The following is a 17079-nucleotide window of genomic DNA, read 5'->3' on the forward strand; positions in this document are numbered from 1 at the left end:
TCGATGATGGCCAGGTTTTGGTGGGGCCATAAACAAAATCAAAGTCGAATGGCGTGGATGAGTTGGAAAAAGATGGGGAGATCGAAGGATAAATGAGGTTTGGGGTTCCGGGACCTTGAGTTATTCAATTTAGCAATGCTTGCCAAGCAAGGGTGGCGGCTGATCCAGAATCCTGAGACACTAGTGGCAAGAGTCATGAGGGACAAATATTTCCCTAATGGCAATTTCCTAGAGGCTGGACTTGGTAGGAATCCCTAATACGCTTGGAGAAGTATTTGGAGTTCAAAGAAACTCTTACAAGAGGGGCTGATCTGGAGAGTAGGAGATGGAGAAATGATCAAAATTTGGGAGGATCCATGGCTGCCTAGGCCAAGGCCCCATCTAGCAAGGTCGCCGGTAAACATCCTAGACAGCCAAGCTAGAGTCTCGGAACTTATAGACACGGATTCTAACTGGTGGAACCCCACCCTTATTAATGAAATTTTCTCGGAGGAGGAGGCCCGCATGATTCTAAATTTGGGAGTTTGCCCCTACCAAGGATCGGACTTACTCGCATGGGAGTTTACAAAAAATGGCAATTTCACTGTTAGGAGTGCTTATCACTGGGCTGTGGAGAAGCTGGAGGCTGGGGAAGCTAGCAGTTCGAATACCCAACCCTCCCGTGAACTATGGAAGGGTATATGGGCACTCAAGGGCTCTCGCGTGGTCAAGTTCTTTCTCTGGAAAGCATGTAACGATATCTTACCAACAAAGGAAAAGCTACATAAGAGGAGGGTGGTCCAGGATCCTCTATGCCCTATCTGTCTAGCAGAACCGGAAACAATAGGCCACATAATATGGTCATGCCCATCTGCTCAGGATGTATGGGCAGAATGCAAAGGGAAACTTCAGAAAAGTGCATGGTTGGAGGGAGATTTCACGGAACTCCTGTTCAAAATTGGTCAGGGCTGGGGGAAGAAGAAAGACATCTTATGATCATTGTGGCTAGAGGAATATGGCTGCGGCGGAACAAGTTTGTCTTTGAGGGCGATTTTCAAGCTCCAAAAACTGTGTTGCGCATTGCAAAAGAGCAGGTGGCGGCTTTTGATGAGGCAGCTCGCCGACAAGCACAGCCCAGGGACGGGCTTACTCCAGGGAAAATTGATATTTGGCGAAAACCCCCTCATGGTATGGTGAAGATTAACTGGGATGCAGCTGTTGCAAAAGAGCCAGACAGAATCGGGGTGGGAGTCATAATCCGGGATTCTGGTGGTGAGCCTATTGCCATGCACTGCGATTCCAAAATATCCATCACGGACCCCTCGTTGGCAGAAGCAATAGCGGCGCGTACAGCTATAGAGTTCGGGATATCTTTTGGTCTCCGGCACGGGCTTCTGGAGGGAGATGCTTTAGAAGTGGCGAATGCTATTAACCAACCTGAGCCTTGTAGGGGGATTCATGGACCGATAATCAATGATATAAAACGTTTGCTGATGCAGAGCGGAAGTTGGCAAGTGAAGCATGTCCGAAGAGTGGCCAACGGAGCAGCACACCTGCTGGCTAAAATGGCTTTGCGTACTCCTGGTCCTAGTAGCTGGAATAGCGAGTTTCCTGTTTGTATGGAAGAGATTGTAAAGAAGGACAAAAGCAGTTGATTTTATAATGAAATCCCACTTAAAAAAAAAAAAAAAAAAAAAACATAAAGTAAGAGAAGATGAAAAGAGAGAATTTGAAAAGCTTTTGTTTTCTTCATTTAAACCATTCAATGCATTACAAATAAAACCCTTATGTTTTAATTGTTTCACTAAAATGCTAACATCTAAAACGCCACATGTCTCAATTCTAGGCAAGAGAATTTGTGAACTTTTTGTTTTCTTCATTAACACAATTAAATATATTACAAATAAAATCTATACGTTTTAATTGTCTCATATTAAGATATAAACATAAAGCAAGAGAAGATGAAAATAAAATTAGATAAAGAGAGAGAAAGAGAGAATTTGAAAACCTTTTGTTTTCTTCATTTAGACAATTCAATGCATTACAAATAAAACCCATATATTTTAATTGTCTCACTAAAAAGCTAACATCTAAAACGCCACATGTCGCAATTTTTGGTACTTTCTAATAAGACCGGTTGAGGACATGTGTCACAATTCTACGCACTCTTTAAGCCAAAACTTGGCTTTTATATATAGAGAATTTATGAACCTTTTGTTTTCTTCATTAAGACAATTAAATATATTACAAATAAAACCTATACGTTTTAATTGTCTCAAATTGAGATATAAACATAAAGTAAGAAAATATGAAAATAAAATTAGATAAAGAGAGAGAAAGAGAGAATTTGAAAACCTTTTGTTTTCTTAATTTAGACAATTCAATGCATTACAAATAAAACCTCCATGTTTTAATTGTCTCACTAAAAGGCTAACATCTAAAACGCACGTGTCGCAATTCTAGATCCTTTCTAATAGGACCGGTTGATGACACGTGTCACAATTCTACGCACTCTCTAAACCAAAACTTGACTTTTATATTCGATTGAAGAGAATTTGTGAACCTTTTGTTTTTTTCATTAAGACAACTATGTCTCATATTAAGATATAAACATAAAGCAAGAGAAGATAAAAATAAAATTAGATAAAGAGAGAGAAAAAGTGAATTTGAAAACCTTTTGTTTAATTTTCTTCATTTAGACAATTCAATGCATTACAAATAAAACCCATATGTTTTAATTGTCTTACTAAAAAGCTAACATCTAAAACGCCACATGTCGCAATTTTAGGTACTTTCTAATAAGACCGGTTGAGGACACGTGTCGCAATTCTACGCACTCTTTAAGCCAAAACTCGGCTTTTATATATATAGAGAATTTGTGAACCTTTTGTTTTTTTTCATTAAGACAATTAAATATATTACAAATAAAACCTATACGTTTTAATTGTCTCAAATTGAGATATAAACATAAAGTAAGAAAAGATGAAAATAAAATTAGATACAGAGAGAGAAATAGAGAATTTGAAAACCTTTCGTTTTCTTAATTTAGACAATTCAATGCATTACAAATAAAACCTCCATGTTTTAATTGTCTCACTCAAGGGCTAACATCTAAAACGCACGTGTTGCAATTCTAGATCCTTTCTAATAGGACCGGTTGAGGACACGTGTCACAATTCTACGCACTCTCTAAGCCAAAACTTGGCTTTTATATTCGATTGAAGATAATTTGTGAACCTTTTGTTTTTTTCATTAAGACAATTATGTCTCATATTGAGATATAAACATAAAGCAAAAGAAGATAAAAATAAAATTAGATAAAGAGAGAGAAAAAGAGGATTTAAAAACCTTTTGTTTAATTTTCTTCATTTAGACAATTCAATGCATTACAAATAAAACTCATATGTTTTAATTGTCTCACTAAAAGGCTAACATCTAAAACGCCACGTGTCGCAATTTTAGGTACTTTCTAATAGGACCAGTTGAGAACACGTGTCGCAATTCTACGTACTCTCTAAGCCAAAACTTGGCTTTTATATATATATATATGATGACAAGGTTTATGGACTAAGACTTTGTTTGATAACCCCATTACTCACATATAGATCATATTCTTTGTAGTCTAAAGATCTTTCATATGCACAATATATATAATCGCAATTATACTTAAGCATGTAAAAAATCATATGTCATATGATCAAATAATTTAATTAATGAGTAACAACTTCTATTAATTATATACTATTTAATGTCAACATAAATCATTCAAATCTAGGATATAATCCCCAACAGTTTCATGCTCGGAGTTAGCACATTGGATATGATTGTGTTGTTGCTAAAATCCTTAATTGTCAAGTTCGTGTCCCGTAAGGAACATCTAGCTGATATTCTAACAAAACCACTGGTGTATAATCGATTTCAGCAGATAATCGTCGCATGCAGCTGAAGCTGATCCTCGTCCAAAAGACAAATTCAAAGTAATCAAAGCTCATGGGACAAGAACGATTCAAATGGAAGATAATATACGTTGGCATTTGAAATACTCTCTGTTATAGCAATGCCGTGTATATTGATAACTTTCCTGATGTAAATTCAAAATAATTATTAACATGCATTGTCAAAAACAGATCACACAAGGAGAATATATAGCCGCATTGATTGAATAGCAAACAGGAGACATTTCAACACAGTGACACGACTAGAGAAAAATTTTCCTTTGGGGCTTTTTAAGGAAGCTACAAACACAAAAAGTCCAACAACTTAAAATTAGTAAATATGTAGATTGATAAAATTATGCATTACTATTATGAAAACTGAGAGTTTCATCAACAGGATAATCTGAACGTTGGTTTAAGTCTGGCTTTCTCCTTGTTTCTTTAAGCAAATTAGGATTCTTGAATTTTTTTTTTTAAACAATTCTAAGATGAAGTTCTTGAAATTCTAACGTTTATTTGGAAAACCCAATAGGTTTTTAATTGGTAGATTGAAATCTGACTACGAGGCCCTTCTTTTTTATTTATTTATTTAAATCACAATGTAAATAAATGTTTGAGAAAAAAAAAAAAAATGTACTGTCATCAAAGTTCTAATGTCAATTGCCACCCAAATTGGGTTGTTGAATTTTCTGTGTATACTTGCTAATCCTTTTCCTCCTTCCTTATTCCTTTCTACCCAAAAAAGTCAAAAACTTCCTTTTTCCTTTCCCACAAACAAGTAGAATCTTTTACCACCCCCAACGTTCAATTTTTCGGTCTATTTAACAAGCTATCTCCAAAACATTACAAACAAGGAAACTCTCATAAACACAAACGAAAATGAAGCATGTTGGCTCATCTGTGTTTCCATTTGCCTTGGCTCTCCTTCTCTCATTTTCATGGGCAACTTCTGCTCACACTCACGAAAACTTTCTTCAGTGCATGACCCTTCGTTCTGAAAACTCGAGCTCAACTTCTAAAGTCATTTACACCCCATCCAACTCCTCATATTCATCCATCTTACAATTCTCCATACAAAACTCCAGATTCTCAACACCCGCAACCCCAAAACCTCTTGTCATTGTTACACCAACGCATGTCTCCCACATCCAAGCAGCCATCAATTGTTCACAAACACATGGCATGCAAATAAGAGTTCGAAGTGGTGGTCACGATTATGAGGGTCTTTCTTATGTTTCAGATGTGCCCTTTGTCTTAATTGATCTGATTGATTTTCGATCAATTAGTGTTGATGCAGAGAATAGCACGGCGTGGGTTGAAGCTGGTGCAACAACCGGTGAAGTTTATTACAGGATCGCCGAGAAAAGTAGAACTCTCAGCTTTCCGGGAGGACTTGCCACAACTCTGGGCGTTGGTGGACACTTCAGCGGCGGAGGGTACGGCGCATTGATGCGCAAATATGGGCTTGCTGCTGACAATATTATCGACGCACAATTGATTGATGCTAAGGGTAGAATCCTTGACAGAGAATCTATGGGAGAGGATCTGTTTTGGGCGATTCGAGGAGGAGGAGGGGCGAGCTTTGGAATCATTGTTGCCTGGAAAATCAAGCTAGTTCCTGTTCCATCAACTGTGACAGTTTTCACAGTTAATCGGAACTTGGAACAAAATGCCACCATGCTTGTTCATCGTTGGCAATATGTTGCAGCCAAGCTTCATGAAGACTTGTTCATCCGCATCAGCTTAACAAGTGTCAATTCCAGCCAAGAAGGGAAGAGGACCATCCAAGCTTCATTCATTTCCTTGTATCTTGGAGTGATTGACAAACTCCTTCCAATGATGCAAGAGAGCTTCCCTGAGCTGGGTTTGATGAGAGAAGATTGCATTGAAAAAAGTTGGATTGAATCTATCCTCTACTTGGCAGGATTCCCAAGTGACGAATCCTTGGATGTTTTGCTCAACAGAACTTCTCCCACAAGATCCCGTTTCAAAGCAAAATCTGACTATGTCCAGGAACCAATTCCAGAACTTGGGTTGGAAGGCATCTGGCAAAGGTTTTACGAGAAAGAGGGAGAAACAGCTTTAATGATCCTGACTCCGTATGGGGGCAGAATGAGTGAAATTTCAGAATCCGAAATTCCTTTCCCACATAGAGCTGGTAATATCTACAAAATCTTTTATGTGGTGTTTTGGGAAGAAGAGGGAACAGCGGCATCAGAAAGGCATATAAGTTGGATGAGAAGGCTTTACAGCTACATGGCTCCCTACGTTTCGAAATCTCCAAGAGGTGCATATGTGAATTACAGGGACCTTGACATTGGAACAAATGGTAAAGGCAACACAAGCTATGAACGGGCGAGAATATGGGGTAATAAATATTTCAAGAGCAACTTTGACAGGCTAGTGCAGGTGAAGACTACAGTTGATCCTGCTAATTTCTTCAAAAATGAACAAAGCATCCCCCTCTTTTCTTCCGGGTGGAAGAAGGGCGGTGATTAGCGGTATTTAGATAGAACAAATTATAAGGAATAAAGGCCTCGTTGTTTTTTTGTTTTTCCTTTTCCTCGTTTCTGTATAAGTAAGCATAAATAAATATATTGGGTTTCATACGCGTGAATCTTCATGCATATTATAAAGTTTCCCGGTAATCTTCATGCTTATAACCAATATGAACGATGCATCCAAACAGCTAGACATTTCTATAATGTTTACAACTATCATCTATCTAAGCAAACCGAACAATTTGAGCCATTCGCTTGACATCTTCATCCTACCGAATTTCTCACTTCACAAGCTAGCAAACTGCAAGATCTGCAAAACACCGAGGTATTTTACCCTAGAAAAGAAATAAGTGTGTAAGTCCACAACTTATTAAGTAAATTGTTATGAAACTAATTTATGTAATGTGCCTTGAGAAAGAATTTGTATCCTACAACTATTAAACGGTGAATTTTCACGAAAGAATTTGTAACCTACAACTATTAAACAGTGAATTTTCACGAAAATGATAGGTGTTGTCTCCATTATTTTACCATATGAAGATGTGTTTTAATTGAAAAGGGTTTAATCAATTTGTTAAAATAATCATCGCTAATTTAAAGCAAATCTTACTATGTTTAATCATTAGGCTCATAACATAAATCAATAGGTTTAATCAAGTAACAAACATTTGGGGAATATCACATTTACATAATTTATAGAATTTACTCATACCGTAAGTAACACTCCAAATCACATGCTAACATTAGTTACGTAATACTCTACAAAGTCTAATCCTATGCGCTAAACCCTAATCAAATAGCTAGAATCGTAATTAAACCATTACGGTCTCTATCAATCGTTTCTGTTTTCGAAGACCGAACGTTCAACCCTCGATAAAACATAGGTCAAACTATAAAATCCTAATCTCATGCAATAATCTAACTCTTAATCGGTACAAAATCTTAAAACAAATCATCTAACATACATGCATATTTAAACAAAGGATATTCAATCATATAACTCCGATTCGTATCTTTAAAACGTTCAAATATGATAGATCTATATTTCCAATATAAATTCCATTGTAAATCAATTATGTAATGGAAATCAAGTTACTGCAATAGAGATATTTATATGTTGTTTTGATTCTAAAAAACAAGATGCATAATTTAAAGCTTGTGCGAAAAAATAATAACTTTTGAAAGATAACTATAACTTAACTCATAGTTATGGAAATAGATAAACATAGTTGGATATGGTATTAAACAACATATGATCATGGAAAACAGAAAGTAATTAAGGGTCTAGATTTAAATGATTACCTAGAGGTAGAAGCTTTGAGGTTTGAGGATCAATTCCTCCAAGTACATGTCCTCTCTCACTCCTCTTTTCTTTTTTCTCTCTCACTCTACGATTTCTAGAGGTTAGAGACGACCAACATGAAGGTTGTGGGCGAAATGATGGTTATATGGTCATACCATGCATGAGCAACAGAGTAGAAAGGTCTAATTTTAATTACTTGTAACTACCTATCAATAGTAAATTACTCAAATCGAACATTCGTCTCTAGAAACATTGCCTCACTACAAAAATTAGGATGTTTAGTGACATGGCAACTGTTCACAACTTTTTGCCAAGTCATCATATTGTGACGTGTTAGTTTCCAACACGTTACTATAATCTTTAGTAACGTGTCAGTTTCAACACGTCACCGTTTGGTGACGTGTTGAAACTACCACGTTACAAAAAGATGACGTGTTAAATTGTTTGGTGACGTGTTGAAACTGACACGTTACAAAAAGATGACGTGTTAAATTGACATGTCATCTTTTGGTAATATGTCAGTTGCACACATTACCATTCTATAACGTGTCATCTTGACACATTATAATGTGTTAACATGTCAAGTTGACACGTTAACATTTTGGTAACATGTTAAGTTCACACGTTACTAAATTGTAACGTTAACTTGATGCGTTACAAATGGTAACGTGTTAAGTTCACTCGTTACTAAATTGTAACGTTAACTTGACACGTTACAATTTTGTAACGCGTCAAGAAAACACGTTACCAAATGGTAACATGTCAATTTGAAACGTTACCAAAAATTTTATTCACAGCGCTTGCGCTCAATCGCAGTAACAGAGACTCGACTTGCGCTCGGTCGCAATACCGGAGACTCAATCGCAATACTACCAATATAGTAACGTGCCACTGTGGCACGTTACAAAATTAGTAACGTGCCACTATGGCACGTTACCAAATTAATAGCGTACCATTGTGGCATGTTACCAAATTAGTAACATGCCACACACTACAAAAATTATGGTCATAATGAGCAAAAAGTTGCCATTATTTACAAATACCGGCGACACGCAGCCGTTATTTGGTGGTTGGTAGTAAGCCGACGGTAATGCTAAATACTGGCGACTTTCAAGGTGGCCACTAATGACAACTCATTAGCGGCCACTCTAGGTTGCCGCTAATATTTTTTTTTTTGCCAGAACAAAAGGTTCAAAATGGTTCAACGGTCGCCGCTATTAGTATATCATAATCCAATCTCCACTGTTCATAATGTAGATTCATGTGTTATGAACGTCCCTGAAAAATTTCAGCTCAATCGGACCACAAACGCCCATCGATCGGAGCTGTTGATCAAGGCTAGACAGCATTTCCAGAATGTTGTTTCACCCATTGCATGCCCTGTCCGGACAGGCCTTCCCCGGGTCCGGACCGCATTTCCAGAAACTTTGTTTCTGCTCCGCAAAGCCCTGTCCGGACAACCCATTAACCTGTCCGGACACCCCGTAAGTTTTAGGCTCAAAAACGTGATTTTAAGTGGGTTAGGTCTAGGGTTTTGTCAGGAGTATAAATACATCATTATAGAAGAGAGATGAACGGATTTTTCACCCCTAGAGAGTTCGTCGGAAGCTGTGCTAAGAGAGATCATATGTGGTGAGCGTTAAATTGAATCTCTTAGAGTTTTAGTCATTCCTTTGATAAATCTGCGGTTGATAAGTCTATCGGAGTTTCGATAAAAGGAAATCATATAGAAGAATTGTGCCAGATGTTCAGGAAAGGGCTACTGCGGTAGAAGTCAAGTGGGTCGCTTGTCGTGTGCAAGGACGTGTCAATTGCAAAGGTTTTGTAATCTTTCTTGTATTCCTTATTCTTCTTATAGTGGATTGATTTCCTGGGTTTGGCTACCCCGGAGAGGTTTTACATTTAGAGAGTTCTCAAAATGGTTTCCTCTTCGTAACCAAATATCTGTGTACTTGAATGTTCATTACATATCTGTATTTGGTTCAATATTAACTATTAGGTTAGATCTTATTCCGCATAATCTTTGTGAAACACCTAAACATTTGAATAGGTGCCTTTTGGAGTCGTATTTAGGTTTTTCAATTGGTATCAGAGCGGGTTCACTCTGTTAAAGGATTAAATTCCTGAATTTGATCCTATATACTTTCTAGATGTCCCGAACTCTTGATTGTTTCGAAACTGTTGATAATACTTTTTGTGAAACTATTATGTCTTCTGATAAACAATATTATTCTGCTTATGATTCTGATAATGAAATTGATCTTCAGGAGACTTATAATTTGTTGTTTGTGAAATTTTCTGAGCTACAAGTTATTAATTCTAAGAATCTAAAAAAACTCAGAGAGGCTGAACATGATAAAGATGAACTAATTGATGAATTGAGTGATTCTCTTGATTTGTGTAAAACATTGAAATCTGAAAATCATGATCTTGCTAATAAAGTTGAGTCATTAGAGAATGAATTAAAGGAGTCCAAAACTCTATTGGAAAAATTCTCTAATGATAATCTTGACAAAATTTTGCATACCAAAAAATCTACCTGTGATAAACTTGGGATTGATTTTGACAAGATTATTGCTCCTTCCTCTAACCTTGCTTCTTCTTCCAAGAAAGTTTTTGTTGAAACAGAAAACTTGGAAGAGCCATTAGATAAAGATAAGCTAGTTGATGTTCACTCCTCAAGAAGAAGAGGAAAAGAAACAGAAAACTTGGAAGAGCCATTAGATAAAGATAAGCTAGTTGATGTTCACTCCTCAAGAAGAAGAGGAAAAGAAGTCTTAAAGAAAAAGAAGAAAACAGCTACTACGACCTCAAGAGGTAAGAAACGTAAGAAACGTAAGTACTCTCGTGTTGAGCACTTTTTACCTAGAAGCAACTCCAACTTTGTTTACCTTGCAAAGAACAAACCTTCTCAAAGGTTCATTCCTACATGTCATCACTGTGGTAAGATTGGGCATATTCGCCCTAATTGTTTTCAGTTGAATAATCATGAGTCAAAAAGAGATTATTTTCGTTCTAGGAATAGTCATAAGGAATTATTCAACATGCTAAGGGGTGTTATCACCCAATTAAATGATTTGGACAAGAGTCGCACATTTGTCCCCAATATGAAGAAAGTTTGGATTAAGAAGGTTGATACCATTCACCCATTGAGGGAGAGTGGTAATGATCTCACCTAAATTTAGATGAGTAAATAACATGTCTAGGAATTGTTGTTTTGCTTATTTTTGAAAATCCTAGAGCATGTTGTTTTTCTTTGCTTTGCATTTTTTTTTTTTTTTTTTGCTTTCTAGTTTATGCATTGCAATTTTTTTTTTTTGTTACACTTTTTGTGTGAAGAGTGTATACATGTTTGTTTGGAGATTCTTGTTATGAGACATATTCATAAAGGACTCTTCAAGAAATTCATATGTTATGATCTTTGAAAGGCTTATAGATGAGATGTTACATGCGGACCACCAAGATTTTTGTCTACTTGCTAATCAAGTGTTCATGAATGTGTAATGTCTTGTGAAGACCTAGAAGTAGTTATTAAACCAAATCATTATTTTGTAGTGGGACTTATAAGATGTGATGAAAGTTTAATGCTAAAAGACATTCATGTATTGCCTGTTGTAATCTCAATTCAAGCATGTTGTTTTTTTCTTTTTGCATTGCATTTTTGTTTGTTTTGCATTTGTTTTTCGTTTGCGTGCATTTCTTTTGTGAAAATTTTCAAAAAGACAAAAATATGTTACTTTGATTGTTTTTCTTTTCTTTCTTTTGTCTTATGCACCTAGATAGTCCATTAATTTCTCATGTTACTTTTATGGATTTAATTCCTTGCGTCTTGGAATGTTCTTAATATGCATAAGATGAAAATTTGTATCAATGGACTTGTTTTGGTGGTTACCTAAAGCCTGAGCTTATGCGATACATTTTGCCTATGCTTTACCCCTTGTGCACATTTAAGCTTAAATTGAGGTTTTGTTTCACTTTATTTGTGGGGTCTGTTAGGTAACCATATGAGCTTTTTGACTAGTCATATTTTTCAAATTGACCATATGCTAGTTGAACCTAGGGCTTAAAAATTCATGCTTTCTCTTTTGTGATAAGCACCAAAAGTTTAAGGACATTTTCTCAAAGAGAAAAATAAACAAAATAGTGAAACAAATAAAATCAAAAGATCATATTCCAAAAGGAATTTATTTCACTGTGTTAAACTTGTGCAAAATGTTTTACAAAGAGAAATGTATATGATGAGAGTAGCTAGGCCCTAGTATGATAAGGTTTGACTTTTGATTTGATATACTTGTCAAAACCTCATGGTGGTGAAACTTTCTCCTCATTTTGTAAGTTGAAAATTTTTCTCTTTGGATGGCTTACACACACACACCATACAAGCATGGGTTGAATGAAACATTTTTCTTTGCTTGGGTTAAGCAATATGAGTTTCTTGCCATTTCTAGTCTCATGTATATTTTGCATATTTGAAGCATGTTTGAGATATTCATTGTGCAATACATGAGTCATTGATGTGTATATCATGTGTGTTCATTTGACTTTTGAGGGGGAGAAACATGGTTTGAATTTCCAGTTTCTTGTTGTTAATTGAGTCATACATTGAGGGGGAGTTTTGCTGATGTTTCTTTATGATCTTGCATTCTACGTCATTTTTTTTTTTTTTTTTTTTTGAGTTTTATTTATGTATTCTTGTTCCACATATACCTTAATGTATTTTGTGAAGTGTTTCAGAAAACATGAAGACCTTTTGCCATTCTGTGACAAAAAAGGGGAGTAAATATGGGGAGATGATGGGATTGGCTCAGCATTTTGGTTTTGTCACCTAATTGCCAAAGGGGGAGTTTGTTAGTTCTTGTGTTGGCTTAATTCAGTTCTAAAATGCATAGGTTACTGTTCACGGGCTCAAACACTGATATAAAATGCTTAGAATCCAATCTCCACCGTTATAATGTAGATTCATGTGTTATGAACGTTTCTGCAAAATTTCAGCTCAATCGGACCACAAACGCCCATCGATCGGAGCTATTGATCAAGGCTGGACAGCATTTCCAGAATGCTGTTTCACCCATTGCATGCCATGTCTGGACAGGCCTTCCCCAGGTCTGGACCGCATTTCCAAAAACTCTGTTTCTGCTCCGCAAAGTCCTATCCGAACAGCCCATTAACTTGTCCGGACATCCCATAAGTTTTTGGCCCAAAAACGTGATTTTAAGTGGGTTAGGTCTAGGGTTTTGTCAGGGTATATATACGTCATTATAGAAGAGAGAAGGACGAATTTTTCACCCCCAGAGAGTTCGTCAGAGGCGGTGCTAAGAAAGATCATATGTGGTGAGCATTAAATTGAATCTCTTAGAGTTTTAGTTATTCCTTTGATAAATCTACGGTTGAAAAGTCTATCAGAGTTCCGGTAAAAGGAAATCATATAGAAGAATTGTGCCAGATGTTCTGGAAAGGGCTACTGCAGTAGAAGTCAAGTGGGTTGCTTGTCGTGTGCAAGGAAGTGTCAATTGCTAAGGTTTTGTAATCCTTCTTGTATTCCTGATTCTTCTTATAGTGGATTGATTTCCTGGGTTTGGTTGCCCCGGAGAGGTTTTACATTTAGAGAGTTCTCTAAATGGTTTCCTCTTCATAACCAAATATTTGTGTTCTTGAATGTTCATTACATATTTGTATTTGGTTGAATATTAACTGTCAGGTTAGATCTTATTCCGCATAATCTTTGTGAAACACTTAGACATTTGAATAGGTGTCTTTTGGAGTCATATTTAGGTTTTTCAACAACAACATGAAAAACTTACAAAACATAAATAATGCATATTAAGAAAAGCACCAACGCCCATAGCCTCAACTTCTCTCCAACTTGACCTTCTTTCGCAAGCGAACAATTTTGACGTTAACGAACACAACAATCGTGTCTTTCAAATTATCAAAGCTTCGAAAGTAAGCTTGTCTACATGATGTTTTGGCGTTACCCTAGATTTAGTTTTATCCTCTGAACACTTGGTTGAAAGAGGAGGCCCGCAGAGTAAAGAGTTACCTTCGTAGATAGAAGAGTCATTAAGTGTTTGAAGTTGATTCCCGCTTGGAATTTTTCCAGACAAGTTGTTGAATGACAAATTCAAGTGACTTAAGAAGGTCAACGAAGACATGCTTTTAGTGATATGACCATAAAGCTCATTCATTGAGAGGTCAAGTGATTCTAACATGTGTAAATTCCCAATTTTTTCATGAATACTTCCAGACAAATGATTCATTGATAAATTCATGTTGATCAATTTTGAGATGGTTGTAATATTATTAGGTATTTCTTCTGATAAATTGTTACTCGAAAGGTCTGAAGAATAGACTAGACCAATAATAGAACCACCATATAGATTTTCTCTTCCTTTAAGTAGCAATTGTTCTTCATAGTCCGCTTCGCCATTGTCATCTCTGCTCAAGTTCCCTAAACATTGAGGGATTGCTCCTAAAAAATGATTGTGTACAAGGTCTAGGATCTGAAGTTGTGAAATGAGACATAATTGTTGAGGTATGTTCCCGTGAAACAAGTTGGACCTTAGGCTTAACCTCAATAAATATGGTAGGCTTTCTCCTATTTGTGCTGGAAGTTTTCTAGAGAATTTGTTTCGTCCAAGATCAAGGTTTTGCAAGTTTCTATAGTTTCTAAAGAAAGGGGAAAGCTCTCCCTCAAGTTGATTTTGGCGCAATGATAATACCTTTAATGAACAAAGATGCCACATTGAACTTGGAACATTGTCTGATATATTGTTATCTGCTAAGTCCAATATCTTTAACTGCTGTAAATCCTTCCAATGAAGGGATAGTTTCCCGGATAGAGAATTGTTTCCCAACACAAGAACTCCCAATTCCTTTAGCATTCCAATAGAATGGGGAATCCTACCAGTAATTGAATTTGAAGAGAGGTCCAACCAAGATAACTTGGGCAATAACTCACCTATGTTTTTTTGGAATAGGTCCAGAAAACATATTATTCTTGAGATGTATATTGATTAGATTGCTAGGAAAAAATGGGAGTGGACCCTTTAAGTTGTTGGAACTCAAATCAAAATAATATGTCATGTGTTGTTGTCACAGCTAACACCTATCCAAGTGCAGCAATCATCACCAACCCAAGAAGAGACACGACTCGATGGACCTGTAAGACTTTCTGTGAAGCTAATTAAGAAGTGATTTTCTCTCCATCTCTGAGCATCTGGAAATAGGGCTTTTGGTGTATAAAACAAGTTTAATAACTTGTAGGTAGGATGCAGTTCCAAGCAGAGAGAAGAAAAAAATCAGATGGAGAGGAATAACAGACATAAAGAAGTGGGTTCTACCCATTTTGCTAGTAAAATAGTTAGATATCTAAATGCATGTGATTGGGGTTGGGGTTCGACTATTTATTCTTGTCAATAATTATGTGGCATTAAATAAATAATAAACACAGGGGCGGACCTACAGATAGTGTTGGGGGGACGAATGTCCCCCCAAAATCTTTCAAAATTTTCTTAATTGCCTTAAAAATCTACCCATTTTATAAATTTGTCCCTCCAAAATGATATTTTGTCCCCCCAAAATAATATTTGTATCTCCTTTTAATTTTTTCTCTTACTTTTGCTCCCCCAAAATAATATATGTGTCCATTTTAATTATTTTTTATAGTTTTGCTCCCCCCCAAAAAATAATATTTGTTTTCCCTTCATTTCTTTTTTTTTTTTATTATTTATTTTTTAAAAAACCTTGCACCCTCCTTCAATATAAAAAACCTAAAATACCCAATTCATTTAGTTTCCCTCTATATTCTAGTTCGCTTCTAATTAAAAACTCAATTGGATTTAGGACTTTGATTGAATATGTGAATGAAAAAAGTTAAATGATTTGGGATCTTTGAGTAGCTTCTAACCAACAATCAAAAAAAAAAATAATAAAAAAAAAATAAAAACCCAACAATCAGTTTTTTGAATAGTTATTTTGACATCATTTAGGTTTATAATATTTGTTTTGACATCACAAATTAAATGGTTTAATCATTTATGATTGCACTATTGTTTGACTCAACTTTTAGCATTTCTCTTCTTGTTATTTGGGGCTTGTGGGGATTGTTACGAAAAATAGTTAACGCTCAAAGGTACTTTTTTTCTTAGACCCTATAAATCGTGTTTGATTTATTTTGCTAATTTTTTTTTTTAAAAAATTTATTTTTTATTCTACGCTATTTTGCTAGTTTTTTATATTATTATGTATTTGTGATGCCATGAGATTAGATGTAACACTTTTATACTTTTATTTTATACAAACATACATATAAAGAGATTATGTGTATCTATATGCTTTTGTATTTATACGAGTCCGTCCATTTTCTCAACCCAAAAAAAAAAAAAAATTCCGTCCCCCCATACCTCAAATCCTAGTTCCGCCCCTGAATAAACACAACATTTATTCAATTCAAAACCATTAACTTCAGCTTTCAATACATAATTGTATCTCAACTTGTTAAGTGGTTGTAAGAGTCCACATATTTTATTTAACATTTTGATGTGATGAAACTAGGGCTGTTAAGTGAGCGAAGCGTCTCGTGAGCAAGCTCGGGCTCGGCTCGCATAAGCTCGGCTCGTGCTCGACTCGAATATTAAATGAAGCACTTCATGAACACAAATCCTAGCTCGAATATTAAACGAAGCAAGCTCGGCTCGACTCGGCTAAGCTCGTGAACAGCTCGTATAAGCTCGAGTGTGTGTATATATATATATATATATATATATATATATATATAAACTAACTAATACATAATTAATTATAAATCTCATAATTATTAAAACCTTAAAATTGCATTTATATTTTAAGCGTTAGAGAATGGAAAATTCTACACCCTTCGTGATCAAAGAGAGAGAGAGCAATCATTAAAAAGACCTCGATTCAATTAGAGCATATCCAAACGAAAGGAAGAATAATCAAGCAGAAACTATTGAGGGAGATTGCGAAAGGCATAAACTATTGAAGAATCAAACAGACCCAAATACTATCACTACCTGGCTGGTGAGTGAGAGTGAGAGAGTGAGAAATGAGAATTTAGGTGGAAGATCCGTTGTGACTGGTGAGGGGGATTGAGAGAGAAACGTTAAAAAAATATTTTTTTGTAGGGGGCGTTGTCCCAATGCAATTTGAATGCAACATGTTAACTTGTCCCACATTGTTAAGAAAACATCAATCTTCAACTTTGCTTATTTATAAAATGATGCATATCCTCTCTCTTTGAAACCAAATGCCTTGCTGTATTGACTCAGGCTCCATACTTGACTAGTCAGGCTAAGCAAATGTTCAAAAACATTAAATATAAGAGCCAGCTCGCGAGCTGGCT

At 35.9% G+C, this 17079-nt stretch overlaps 1 protein-coding gene and 1 pseudogene across 1 annotated transcript; both read left to right on the forward strand.

The window, feature by feature from the left end:
• The first annotated feature begins 971 nt into the window (after positions 1 to 971).
• LOC148588172 (uncharacterized) lies at positions 972 to 1634 on the forward strand. Its single transcript, XM_088514492.1, has one exon. It carries the CDS (start codon positions 972 to 974, stop codon positions 1632 to 1634), a length of 663 nt encoding a protein of 220 aa, XP_088370618.1.
• Positions 1635 to 4793: 3159 nt separating this feature from the next.
• Positions 4794 to 6413, forward strand: LOC132172182 (tetrahydroberberine oxidase pseudogene; annotated as a pseudogene).
• Positions 6414 to 17079: the final 10666 nt, after the last annotated feature.

The sequence above is a fragment of the Corylus avellana genome, chromosome 1, assembly GCF_965113065.1.
Source record: "Corylus avellana chromosome 1, dhCorAvel1.hap1.2, whole genome shotgun sequence".
Lineage (NCBI taxonomy): Eukaryota > Viridiplantae > Streptophyta > Magnoliopsida > Fagales > Betulaceae > Corylus > Corylus avellana.

Bases quoted from the DNA above. Each gene is read 5' to 3' on its own strand.
- LOC148588172 (XM_088514492.1), top strand. From the start codon at position 972: ATGATCATTGTGGCTAGAGGAATATGGCTGCGGCGGAACAAGTTTGTC.